The following is a 12,912-nucleotide window of genomic DNA, read 5'->3' on the forward strand; positions in this document are numbered from 1 at the left end:
TTCCTTAGGAATATTCCACAATGCACTCAAAGCACTTTAAGTTTTTGTTTCCGGAGGGGTGGGGTGGCAGAAAGGGCTGTCAGTGCCTGGTCCGTTTATTGCGCTGACCGCCCTGGATGACAGGGACTTCTGAGCTGTTCTTGCTGCCAGCATCTGGAATTGCCCTGTGCCCACTCCCTTCACCTGGGTAGCCCCTGGATTCCGAACTTGCAGCTGGACAAAAGGCGGCCAGCCCTGGATTTGACTGGTATCCGAATGATTTTTCCATTTGCCTTGAAGGGGAGGGGGAGCGACCAGTGTCTCTCTGGCTTTAGTCTCAGGCCTGGGCTCTGTTGCCCACCAGCCAGCCAGCCGGCCCCCCCAGGGGAGACGTGGTAGATGAATGTACCTGAGCTGTCCTACTCCCGTGAAATTGTAACAAAATAACTTTTGAACGCTTTGAAAATAAAAAGTGTTTTTGTTTTTACCTGCCTGGACGTTTTTTTTTTCTCCCTGTCCTATACATAAATTATTAACTAACGGTTGGGATAGAAAAGTGATCTTCCAATGAATACTACGCTGGCAGGATTGGGGGTAGGAAAGGAAGAGAAACGTCTCGCCCTGGATGTGTGAAATGCAAAGGGTTGGTGCTAGAAAAGATTCGGGGGTCACCCGCTAAAATGGTGCTCTGAGCTTTAAGGACTTAATGGGGAGGGGGTGGGGGGTCAGGATTGGGGAGAAAGAAAACATTACAAGTGTGTGTGTTTGTTTGTTTTTTTTAGAAAGATCAAGTTTCAGTTAAAACCAGTGTCTGGACAGCGTTCTTTCCCTTTTCAGAAATCTTGATTTTCGCAGGCATGAGCGCATATTTTCACCCCGTCCTCGGAGCCACGCACAACACCTTTGCGAGCTTCCAAAAACGAGACATGGGCGCACTGAAGTCATTGCAAACCTCTAGGGCTGAAAAACAGGCGAGGAGCAGCAGGGGGGAAATATCTGGCCAAAGGAAGAAGCATCCTGCTGAACGTTAGAGCTGATTCTAAACCTGAAGGGAACGGCAGGAGAAAGCAGCCGAGACGGCCCTTGCAGGAAGTCCCTGGTCCAAGCAGCCGAGACGGCCCTTGCAGGAAGTCCCTGGTCCTGTCCATGCAAGGTAGGCAGTTCCCTTCCTGGGCCTGAGCTATTCCTCCCAACGAAAGGCAATTGGAAGCAGAGTTCCCAAGTGCATCGGCACCTTCTTCCTCGTGCTCCCCTTGGGGAGCTGGGCCAGAGAACTGCCACAGAAAACCACAGAAAACAAGTATGAAATGCTGGGAAGCAAACCGGTGTTCCTTCTGTAGGGTCTGAGTCTGGTCCATATTTTAGAGCTGTTCATGGTCCCCAGGCTTCCTCTGAGCTGAATTCCAAATGATGGACGGATGAAAGAAAAGTGACTCGTCTTGGACAAAAGAAACAATCCCAAATCCCCTTAGGACACTCCAGAGCAGGGGTAGTCAAACTGCGGCCCTCCAGTTGTCCATGGACTACAGTTCCCAGGAGCCCCTGCCAGCAAATGCTGGCAGGGGCTCCTGGGAATTGTAGTCCATGGACATCTGGAGAGCCGCAGTTTGACTACCCCTGCTCCAGAGACCTCCTAGATTGGGGTTGGAGGCAGATGGTGGTCTGCCACTGAGTCATTGTGTCCTACCCCCCTCCTGGCACCTGCTGGTTACCTGCATTCTTGTTTAGATCCAGCAAGGCTGTTCGACAAAGGCCTTAAGCAGTATGGGATGCCCACCCACCCCCCATGCACACAGCTGACGCCAGGTGTAGGAGATTTAGGGAGGAACCTTATTCCCGCTAATGGCACCGAGCCCCCTACGAAGCAGCCCTGTAGTCCAAGGGGTCTGGTTTCAGAAGTCTGGGGATCAATCAGAACTGCAGGGAGGGGGACCCTCCAGAGCCCTCAGTAGGCGTTGCAATCCCATGGGAGTCTTGCAGAGTCGGTGGCAGCCATGTGAACAAGCACCATCCTCACTGCACGGTTTGTAGGAGGTTCCGGAAGTTTTCGAGCTCCTTGACGCTGGTTGAAATCCTGCATCGGAAACAGGAGGAGAAGAAAGAACCAGAAAGAAGATTTGGTGAGAGGCAAACGACTACTGAATGGCAGCGAATACCTAAAATCTGATTCAAATGGGTAGCCCTGTTGGTCTGAAGTAGCACAATAAAATCAGAATCCAGTGGCACCTTGAGGACCAACAAAGATTTATTCAGGGTGCGAGCTTGACGAGAAGAAGGTCTGAGGAAGGCTGCTTGCCCTCGAAAGCTCACGCCTTGAATAAATCTTGGTTGGTCTTAAAGGTGCTACTGGTACCGCTAAAATCTGGTGTGAATAAGTGAGCCGTTCTGTAGCTTCACAGAGATTTGATTTACAAAATTCACAAAAACGTCCTTTACGAAGGCCACCAAGGTATTTGAAAGGTTGTCACTGGGAGGAGGGCAGGATGCTGTTCCCATTGGCTGCAAAGGACACGCAGTAATGGGTTTAAACTACAAGTACAACGATATAGGCTAGATATCAGGAAGAAGATTTTCACACTCAGAGTAGTTCAGCAGTGGAATAGGCTGCCTAAGGAGGTGGTGAGCTCCCCCTCACTGGCAGTCTTCAAGCAAAGGTTGGATACACACTTTTCTTGGATGCTTTAGGATGCTTAGGGCTGATCCTGCGTTGAGCAGAGGGTTGATGGCCTGTATGGCCCCTTCCAACTCTATGGTTCTGTGATTCTATGAGATGTTGAAGGCATCCGAAGAAGCTGATGGGCAGTAGGTTGAGGACAGACAAAAGGAAATACAACTTTACACAGAGGGTGATTAAAATATGATTAATCAGATTGATTGATCACAGGCCAGGGGTGTCCTAATGGTGGTTCTCCAGATGTCTGTGGACTACAATTACCACGATCCCGTGCCATCTGGAGAGCCACCGTTTGGACACCCCTGACATAGACAGATTAAAATTCACTGCCAGAGGATAGAGTGATGGCCACAGAAATAAATAGGTTTCAAAGGAGATTAGACAAAGATTCATGGAGGGGAAATCTATTCATGGCTACTACCCATGGGGATGGAAGGGAACCTCACATTCAGAGGCACTAACCCTCTAAAACCCAGAGCCAGGAGGGGAAGGCCTCAGCCTCTATGTGCTGTCCTTGCCCATCCAGAGGAACTGGCTGGCCCGTGCGAGTAACAACAAATGCAATAATTTGTAAAAATGCTAGAAAAGCTAAATCAGCCTTCTGGTTAAGATCAAGTGTAGTGTTTGGCCACAGTGTGAGACAGGATGCCGGACTAAATGGACCACCGATCTGATCCAGCAGGGTCCTTCTGGTGTGCTCTTAAGAACATAAAAGAAGCAAAATCACGGCTTGGCCTGCAGTATCGGTTCCAGTTTATTGTTAACGCACACAATGCCTGAACTGAGAGCCAGCGTGATGTCACGGTTAAGAGGGGCAGCGTCTAATCTGGCGAGCCGGGTTTGATTCCCCACTCCTCCACATGCAGCCTGCAGGGTGGCCTTGGGCCAGCCACAGTCCTGTTAGAGCTGTTCTTGCAAAGCAGTTCTCTCAGAGCTCTCTTAGCCCCACCAACCTTCCAGGGTGTCTGTTGTGGGGCGGGGAAGTGAACGCAATTGGAACCCGCTTTGAGACTCCTTCGGGCAGTGAAAAGCAGAGTATATACATGAACTCTTCTTCAAAGTATGGGGGGGGATATTACTTGAAATTCCTTCCGACTAGAGAAAAAGCGACCACTCACCTTCCAAAAGCGTTGAAGAGGGCTACGATTTCCTGTCTTGTTAGGTGAAACGAGGGCGAGGGGCCTCTCTCCGGCAGGCTTAAAATTTGGCTTTCGGAAAACAGGATCTTCAGCGCAGTTCCCAAACCCTGAGTCTACAGGTGGCATAAGCAAAAGGTGGCTTTACGTCTCCCTGTACAGGGCGAACGCCAAAAGGATCCAGAATGCCCTTCTCTTGAGGCCTGCCCAGTGCCCACCTGCTGGCATTCTGGTGCTGCCCCACAACTCAACTCTTTGTCAGGCAAAAAAAGAAGAGGGTTATTTTGTCCCACATTTAAGTTACCTGAGCAAAGTTTGACCAACCAAGCTTCATTCAAGGTGAAAACTTCATTCATGTACACAGCTGACTCCATCGTTCACAAAAAAACAGGAGATATAAGACCACCTCTCTAAGCAGAGAGGGGGTCAGGGATTCGTAGAAAGCATAACAAAGATGTTTCCCAGAGACAAGGGCATTAGAGAAAAAACAAGCTAAGTGTATCAAGTCATCATTTGTGTGGAACCTGGGAGTAATTTGACTCTGCTCTGGTTCGGCCTCTCTTGGGAGTCCTGTGTTCAGTTTTGGGCAAACTGGAGCGTGTCCAGAGGAGGGCAACAAAGATGGTGAGGGGTTTGGAGACCAAGATGTATGAGGAAAGGTTGGGGGAGTTCGGTCTGTTTAGCCTGGAGAGGAGATGACTGAGAGGGGATCTGATAACCATATTCAAGTATTTAGAAGGCTGCCATGTAGAGGATGGAGCAGAGTTGTTCTCTCTTGCCCCGGAGGGAAGGACCAGAACCAGTGGGATGAAATTAATTCAAAAGAAATTCCGTCTAAACATCTGGAAGAAGTTCCTGACAATTAGAGTGGTTTCTCAGTGGAACAGGCTTCCTCGGGAGGTGGTGGGTTCTCCATCTTTGGAGGCTGGAGAGCCATCTGACGGAGAGGCTGATTCTGGGAAGGCTCAAGGGGCTGGCAGGTGACAGTGGATGAGTGAGAGGGTTGTGTCTTGCATAGTGCAGGGGGTTGGACTAGATGACCCAGGAGATCCCAACTCTTATCATTCTAACTGGGAGTGCATCCATCTGTTAATCTTTCATCTTGACATTTTTATTTCCTATACTGTCCCCCCCCTCCCCCGAACTGAACCTGAATGATAAACTTAGCTTGTTATTTCTGTAAGGCCCTTGTATCTGAACATATCTTCATTATGCTATGTACTGGTTATATCTAGCCAGGAAGATTCCCTGACAACGAACGCCTGAGAACTGCCCAAGCGAATGCATGGCGATTCAGCCTTATCTGTGCGGAAAACGCTTCTGGTGACTGACCCCCAGCCTAACTGGGTTTCTAGTGTGTGGAGGGGTGCGGTGTGTGTGTATGTAGGGGGGTGTCCTCCTGTATCAAATCCGGTGGGCATTTCAGACGGATTAGTAGACTCAAGCCTTTCCTAAACGGATCAAACCCCATTTCCGCCTCAACCAGGTTAGGGTGGAGGATCTTCAAGGCTCACATCCAAAACTCTTTGCAGAGAGAAAGGGCAAAACGGCTTCCTTACTTGTAGCTTCCCCCAGAGGCGGCATTTTATGCATCCCACGCAGTCCATGATCCTCGAAATGTTCCTGAAATGGAGCCTGAACTCCTCCTGGAGGGAGGGAAGTGAAGAAAGGTCAGGGGGGGGAAGAGGTCTGCTCCTTCTCTGTTCGTTAACTGCAAACCCGAGACTTTGGGTATTTCCGTGTAGGGTTGTCAGTTCCGAGTCGGGGGAAACCGGGAGATTTCAAGGGGTGGAGCCTGCAGGGGGCGGGCTTTGGAAAGGGGAGGGGCTTCAGCGGGCTATAATGCCATGCAGCCCACTTTATAAGCAGCCGCGTCCTCCAGGGGAACTGATTTCTGCGGCCTGGACACAAGCTGTGATTCTGGGGGATCCCCAGGCTGGAAGTTGGCATCCCTATTTGTCCCAGTCTCAATGCTGGTAGAAAGTTGGGTTTTTTTTTCCTGCTTCCTGACAGTTTCGTGGCGTGTTTGTGCACTACCTGGCTTTTCTTCAATCTTTCCCAAACCTGCTGCGCTCCACAGGTTTAAAGGTGATCTCAGGGAAGTCCGTGTGGCTCTCCTGCTGCTAGGGAATGTCAGATTATCCCAAACCTGCCTGTGTGGCAGCCATTTTTACCATCACCCTAGGCCTTCTTTTTTGGATTCTTCAATACACAGTTGAGCCTCATTCCTTGGATTCCTGCATTCCCCTCTGGTCTCTCCTACATTTGAATTTTATTTATTTATTTTATTATAGACTGCCCCTATAGCAGGGTAGTCAACCTGTGGTCCTCCAGATGTTCGTGGACTACAATTCCCATGAGCCCCTGCCAGCAAATGCTGGCAGGGGCTCATGGGAATTGTAGTCCATGAACATCTGGAGGACCACAGGTTGACTACCCCTGCCCTATAGGACCTGCCATCTCAGGGTGGCTTGCAACACTGAACAAACAAACAACATACAAATAAATTTCTGAATGTCTCTTGACCCTCCCCACCTGTCTTCCTTCGGGGTTCTGCTTCTTCCTCCGCTGCCTGCTTTGTCCCTCCCTCCCACGTCCGTAAAGATTTCTGCCACTTAGGTTTCTACTTTCCTAGACACTTTACCAGACCTCTGGCTGGCCCTCCCAGCTCCTCCTTCTGCAGGGCCTCCCTGATGTTTCAAGTCCAGCCAGAATGACCATTACCCTTTCCTCAAGAAGATGGACTACAAACACACTCCCAAGCTTTTGACTCCTTTGGCAGCTGGAACATTTTCCAGACACCTGATAACGTCCTTCAAGCTTTGGCCAATCACTATGGAAGGTTTTATTTGTCACGAGAACACCAGGTAGATCGTACACCTGTTCTACGAACGGAGAAAAATGTTTTCCGCTTGCTAGAAAGAACTCCCTGCAGAAAAACTTACCTTTAACTTGGCGGCCTCTCTCCGGCTTCCCGCAAAAAAAGAATTTTCGTCAAAGTGCAGAGGGAAAGATCTGAAGGGGAAGGAAAGGATAACTCCAGGTTGGAGCCTTTCTACGAAAAAAAAAAAACTCAAGGATTTCCAGTTTTAAATAACACAGTTAAGATAATTTAACGTATATCTGATTTCGCAACAGATTTCTGGAAAGCGCTTACTCAAGATTTAACCAAGGCCATGAATTATTAGGATCTGGAAGAGTCAGGTCTAAATCCCTACTTGCTGGGTGACTTTAGGCAAGGCACTCTCTAACCCAGGGGTAGTCAACCTGTGGTCCTCCAGATGTTCATGGACTACAATTCCCATGAGCCCCTGCCAGCAAATGCTGGCAGGGGCTCATGGGAATTGTAGTCCATGAACATCTGGAGGACCACAAGTTGACTATCCCTGCTCTAACCCACCTCACAGTGAACCACTTTGGGTCCTGACTGGGGGTCCTAATTGCCAAGAGCTTGTACAGAGTCACCTGCACCCACCCACACTAAGCTCTGTTCCAACAGAAGTAAGACAGCTCCCTGTTTCCAGCCCTCTGGGATCACCTGCAACATTAAAGAGGTAAAGGCTTAGTGCAATGCAGCAGGCTAAAAGGAGAAGTGCCCGCCTTATGGCTAGACATCAGCTTCCTGCTGAAAGTGATGATGAGTCATTGCAGGATTGAGTCTGAGCAGTGTGACATTTAACTATAAAGCCTCTTGAAAGGCTTTGTGGGGGCGTGGACGCAAGCTATATGGTGACAAGCCAACACCTTCTTGCTTGAATCCTGAAAGCCTTGACATCTTGGACCAGCCTATTGTGCTTGCCTGGCCTCCGAAATCTTGAACCTTGGACTGAAACAACTTTGTATACAGGTTATTTGGAAGAATGGTAAAGGTTGCTGCAATCTGACCAAACCATTACAGATCGCTTTAGCTCTCTGGCCTTCACAGAATCACAGAGCTGGAAGTTACCTCCAGGGTCCTCTAGTCCAACCTGCTACAGAACGCAGGAAATTCACAGTTCTCTGATATCATCATTGTCCACCGTCCCTCAACATTCCCCCCAGATGTCAACCATGGCTGGACATACTTGATTAAATGAAGGATCTCCAACAAGAGACTCTTGACTTCTCCATCTCTGTCTTTGTCGCCCGTGAACAGCTGGAAATCCGGTCGCTCGAAGAAAGGCAAGACTTTGGAGAGGGCACGCAGTTCAATCAAATAGATAAAGTAGAGGTTCTTCAGCCTCCGGGGACCCTCTCCTTGGGTCAGGATTTCGTCGAACCGCTGCTGAAACTCGGTTGCATTGTGACCCCACTGCTTCTTTGACCATGTGTCTGGAAAAGAGACAAAAGGGATTAGGGCCAGATATAGGACAAAAGACGCGTGGAATACCTTTTTATGGAGACCGGGGGGAATTTAAGACAGCATTAAAAGATGGAAGCTTTTGAGTTCTCCAGAGTTCTTCTTCAGGCTGCATGTTCATGAACAGCCAACAAAGAAAGGGAAAAAAAGGAGAAGCTGGGCCCTTTTACACCTGGCTAACCAGGAACCAGGAAGTCTTTGAACTGATGCCCTGGCCAATCAGGGAAGACTGCTTTACTGTGAGGCATGGAGAGGGGAGTTAATTTGCAAAAAGCAGAGAGCAGCACATTTACTGATGGCGTTTTTTGAAATATCGAGGCTTATATCCACTCCAGGATATCGCGGAGGAAAGGTAGGGTCACCACGAATCAATTATGCTTGTTGCAGAGGGAAAATTTAAAGTACCCAAAATCAAAATGGAAACCAAATTCAGTGTAGATGGGAGGGATTCATTTGTACTGGGACTGGGTAAAAAGCCCCATGCAGACTACACCCAGGACTTGATGGACAAAAAACTTCACGGAGAATGAGGAATGCATCGCAAGGACGTTCGTGCCTCCAGGCCCAGCATCCTTCAAGCGAGCACAGTGTTTCTCTGTCCTGCACCTCTGTCTGCCAACCATGGAGTTGTACGCTCAGCGTTATAAGCAGCAAGAGGTACCAACCTTGAAGAAGGTACCTGGCGCTGAGGTGAATGTTGATACTCGCATGGAGACCGGAGATGAGCTTGTAGAAGGCCCGTTTCTCCACACAGAGGCCTGCAAGGAAGGGGGAGAGCTTTATGGGTTTATGTTTTAAAAGAGCACGTGCAATTCTGGCAAGGGAGCTGATGGTTGGGACATATGAAAAACAGGCCTGTCAGTTCTTAGGAGGGGAGACCAGGAACCACCCTGATGACCTGGCTGCTACCAACAAGATACAAAAAAGGTTACACAGAAACAAGCAGCAGGAAAAAAAAACAGCATCTGTGTATTGCTGGCTATACACAACAATGGAAAGGAATCTTGAAGAGCATTTGTCAGCTTAGATATTCTTTATTCCTTTAGCTTCAGTTTCAATATTCTAAATTTCAGTTACAGTCTCCAGTTGCAGTGTGGTGACAAGAAGCTAGCTCAGTTCTTCTTCAGACAATACACTGACAAAGAAGAGTTGGTTCTTATATGCCGCTTTTCTCTACCTGAAGGAGTCTCAAAGTGGCTTCCAATCGCCTTCCCTTCCTCTCCTCACAACAGACACCCTGTGAGGGAGGGGAGGCTGAGAGAGCCCTGAGATTACTGAAGAAGAAGAAGAGTTGGTTCTTATATGCCGCTTTTCTCTACCCGAAGGAGGCTCAGTGGCTTCCAGTCGCCTTCCCTTTCCTCTCCCCACAACAGACACCCTGTGAGGGAGGGGAGGCTGAGAGAGCCCTGAGATTACTGAAGAAGAAGAAGAAGAGTTGGTTCTTATATGCCGCTTTTCTCTACCCGAAGGAGGCTCAAAGCGGCTTCCAGTCGCCTTCCCTTTCCTCTCCCCACAACAGACACCCTGTGAGGGAGGGGAGGCTGAGAGAGCCCTGAGATTACTGAAGAAGAAGAAGAAGAGTTGGTTCTTAGATGCCGCTTTTCTCTACCCGAAGGAGGCTCAAAGTGGCTTCCAGTCGCCTTCCCTTCCTCTCCCCACAACAGGCACCCTTTAAGGCAGGTTGGGCTGAGAGAGTTCTCAGAGAACTGTGACTGTCCCAAGGTCACCCAGCAGGCTTGAATTGGAAGAATGGGGAATCAAACCTGGTGCTCCAAATCAGAGGCTCCCCCTCGTAACCACAACACCTTGCTAGCTCTAACAAGAGCCTGGTACTTCTGCAGTCAGTCAGCAAAAGCAGAATCACACAGAAAATGGAGTTACCTTCCAGCCAGTTGTAAAACATGTTCCCTGTAAATAAAGAGAAAAATCATGAGGATCAAGCAATTCCCAAAATTACTACCCCCCCCCCCAAGAAATCACAGCTAATAGCTTTCCACACACCTCTCCCCCTGCATGGACAGATGTCTTCCCTGTTTGGAGACCTGAAATATGATTCATGAAATCTCCTCCCCTGCCACAAATTTGGTTAGTCCTTCAGGTGTTTCTGAACTCTGGGGAAGGGAGCGCGACTCCCGAAAGTTTCTCTCCTGCCCCAAATGTTGTTCGTTTTAAAAGCGCTACTGGACTGCTTCTCTTTTCTGCTGTCCAAATAAAAAAATACACTTACCTTCATTTTCTCCTGGAGCCAAGGTAAATTGAGAGAGAGAGAGAGAGAGAGAGAGAGAGAGAGAGAGAGAGAGAGAGAGAGAGAGAGAGAGAGAGAGAGAGAAACGAAATGTTACAGAGCACTCAAATCAACAGCCATGCCTCTTTGTACTTTATTTCCTGAACATCTCTCAATCAGGCTAGGCCCAGGACTTTTTGCCTCCCACCTGACAAATTCTCTGCCCAGGCAAATCAAGTTTTACTTCAAGCTGGATGCTGCAACCAGGGTGATCTATGCAAACATCTCTTTCTTTGCACAAAGTAATTAGGTTTAGCAAATCAAGGGGAGGGCAAGGAATTATTCTGGACACAGAAGCCCATTTCCACCCGACTGATGGTGCCCCTTCTTTTGGGCTTCTGCAGTGTCGTCAGGCAATTCCCTCTGCACCTTTTTAGCAATCTGGAGAACCAGATCTTTACTCAGACAGGCCAAGGCGGGTCATTGTGTTAGTCTGTTTTCAACAGCAGAAAAGCGCAAGAGTCTAAGACAGGGGTAGTCAAACTGCGGCCCTTCAGATGTCCATGGACTACAATTCCCAGGAGCCCCCTGCCAGCGTTCGCTGGCAGGGGGCTCCTGGGAATTGTAGTCCATGGACATCTGGAGGGCCGCAGTTTGACCACCCCTGGTCTAAGAGCACCTTAAATATACTCCGTGCTGCTGATTTTGGAGCATAGTCTCGGGTGTTTTTTTCTGGCACTCCCAAAAAACCTCACCAGGCATCTAGCCTTCTCTAAGGTCAGTCATAATCCCCGTCTCCGTCGCTCTCATTATTTTGCCCCAAATTCAAAACTCTTTTTAAAAATCCCCTTTTTGTGTATACCAAGACACACCGGTGTATTCCAGAACAGCTTAATTTTAGACAACACCTGTTTTTGGCATAGAGCAATCTCACCCCCCCCCCATCTACCCCATACAGCAGAGCTGGCCAAACTGTGGCTCTCCAGATGTCCACAGACTACAGTTCCCATGAGCCCCTGCCAGCTTGCTAACAGAGCCTCATGGGAATTGTAGTCCATGGTATTCTGGAGAGCTACAGTTTGGTCGGCCCTGCCGTAAAGCTTTCTATCCATTGAGAATATCAGCAGCTCCCAGAATTCCAAACAGGATCGTTACCTCTGCCAGAAGCCAAAGGATTCAAAGGCCTTTTTACAGACTGAGGTCTAGGGGGATAAAGAAAAACATTTATTTATTTGAATGTAGGTAGATGAATGTAGGTAGAGAGAATTGTTCTCTCTTGCCCCAGAGGGACGGACCAGGAGCAATGAAATTAATTCAAAAGAAATTCCATCTAAATATCCGGAAGAAGTTCCTGACAGTGAGAGCGGTTCCTCAGTGGAACGGGCTTCCTTGGGAGGTGGTGGGTTCTCCATCTTTGGAAATGTTTAAACAGAGGCTGGAGAGCCATCAGACGGAGAGGCTGATTCTGTGAAGGTTCAAGGGTGTGGCAGGTGACAGTGGATGAGCGAGAGGGTTGGGAGTGTCCTGCATAGTGCAGGGAGTTGGACTAGATGACCCATGAGGTCCCTTCCAACTCTATTATTCTATGATTCTATGAGTCTGAGAGAGCTCTTAAGAGAACTGTGACTGGCCCCACTCAGCTGGTTTCAAGGGGAGGAGCTGGGAATCGAACTCAGTTCTCCCAATTAAGATGCCGCTGAACTCGAGTCAACCTGTTCTGCTGCAAAACCAGCATGGCTGCCCTCTGGAACGGCTCTTCAATGGGGGTCATGAATATAATTGCCCAAGAGACGCAGCTAAACCAGCATGGGAGGGGAAGGGTGTTCATAGAGTGCCTGCAGTGAAGAGCCAGATCCGGCCAAGTGCTACCCACGTACTTGAAGCAGTTTTCTTCATAAATGCTGTTCCAGATCTTCCAGGCATCGGACCCTTTGTAACCCGTGTAGCGCTCAGGATTAAGAAGGAGGTCTACATACTCAGCCTCGGGAGACTGGATATCTAGGAAGGAAAGAGAGGAGATTGTTGTGGCTTTGGCTGGCTTTGGGGATTTGGGAATAAATAAGACTATCCACTTGGAAAACTCTGGCCAAAAGGAAGAGGAGGAAGAGGAAGAAGAAGAGGAAGAACTGTGAGGCCTACATCATCAGCTCCCCTCTATATTCTGTTCAATTATGCACACTGTAGATCTTTACTGCGTTTCTGAATCGTTTTTGAATCAAAGATCATGGCATCCTGCCCTCTCAATTCCTGGCAAATAGATGGGGAAGAAATGGAGATAGTGACAGATTTTATTTTCCTGGGCTCCAAGATCACTGCAGATGGGGACTGCAGCAAAGAAATTAAAAGACGCTTGCTCCTGGGGAGGAAACCTATGGCAAATCTAGACAGCATCCTAAAAAGCAGAGACATCACCCTGCCAACAAAAGTGCGTTTAGTCAAGGCTATGGTCTTCCCAGTTGCAATGTATGGCTGTGAAAGTTGGACCATAAGGAAGGCCGAGCGTCAAAGAATTGAGGCTTTTGAACTCTGGTGCTGGAGAAGACTCTTGCGAGTCCCTTGG

At 48.7% G+C, this 12,912-nt stretch overlaps 1 protein-coding gene across 1 annotated transcript in view; it reads right to left on the minus strand.

Moving 5' to 3' along the window:
* Window positions 1-1,567: 1,567 nt before the first annotated feature.
* Window positions 1,568-12,912, minus strand: part of ERO1A (endoplasmic reticulum oxidoreductase 1 alpha) — a 30,069-nt gene continuing 18,724 nt past the window's right edge. The window contains exons 7-16 of the mRNA XM_077324060.1: window positions 12,230-12,350; window positions 11,508-11,554; window positions 10,356-10,367; window positions 10,010-10,036; window positions 8,794-8,886; window positions 7,854-8,100; window positions 6,735-6,804; window positions 5,349-5,435; window positions 3,772-3,905; window positions 1,568-2,053 (exon numbers count right to left, since the gene is read on the minus strand). Coding sequence (XP_077180175.1) covers window positions 1,993-2,053; window positions 3,772-3,905; window positions 5,349-5,435; window positions 6,735-6,804; window positions 7,854-8,100; window positions 8,794-8,886; window positions 10,010-10,036; window positions 10,356-10,367; window positions 11,508-11,554; window positions 12,230-12,350 — 899 coding nt within the window. The 3' untranslated portion in view covers window positions 1,568-1,992. The remainder of the gene's footprint in view (window positions 2,054-3,771; window positions 3,906-5,348; window positions 5,436-6,734; window positions 6,805-7,853; window positions 8,101-8,793; window positions 8,887-10,009; window positions 10,037-10,355; window positions 10,368-11,507; window positions 11,555-12,229; window positions 12,351-12,912) is intronic.

Source organism: Paroedura picta, chromosome 2, assembly GCF_049243985.1.
Source record: "Paroedura picta isolate Pp20150507F chromosome 2, Ppicta_v3.0, whole genome shotgun sequence".
Lineage (NCBI taxonomy): Eukaryota > Metazoa > Chordata > Lepidosauria > Squamata > Gekkonidae > Paroedura > Paroedura picta.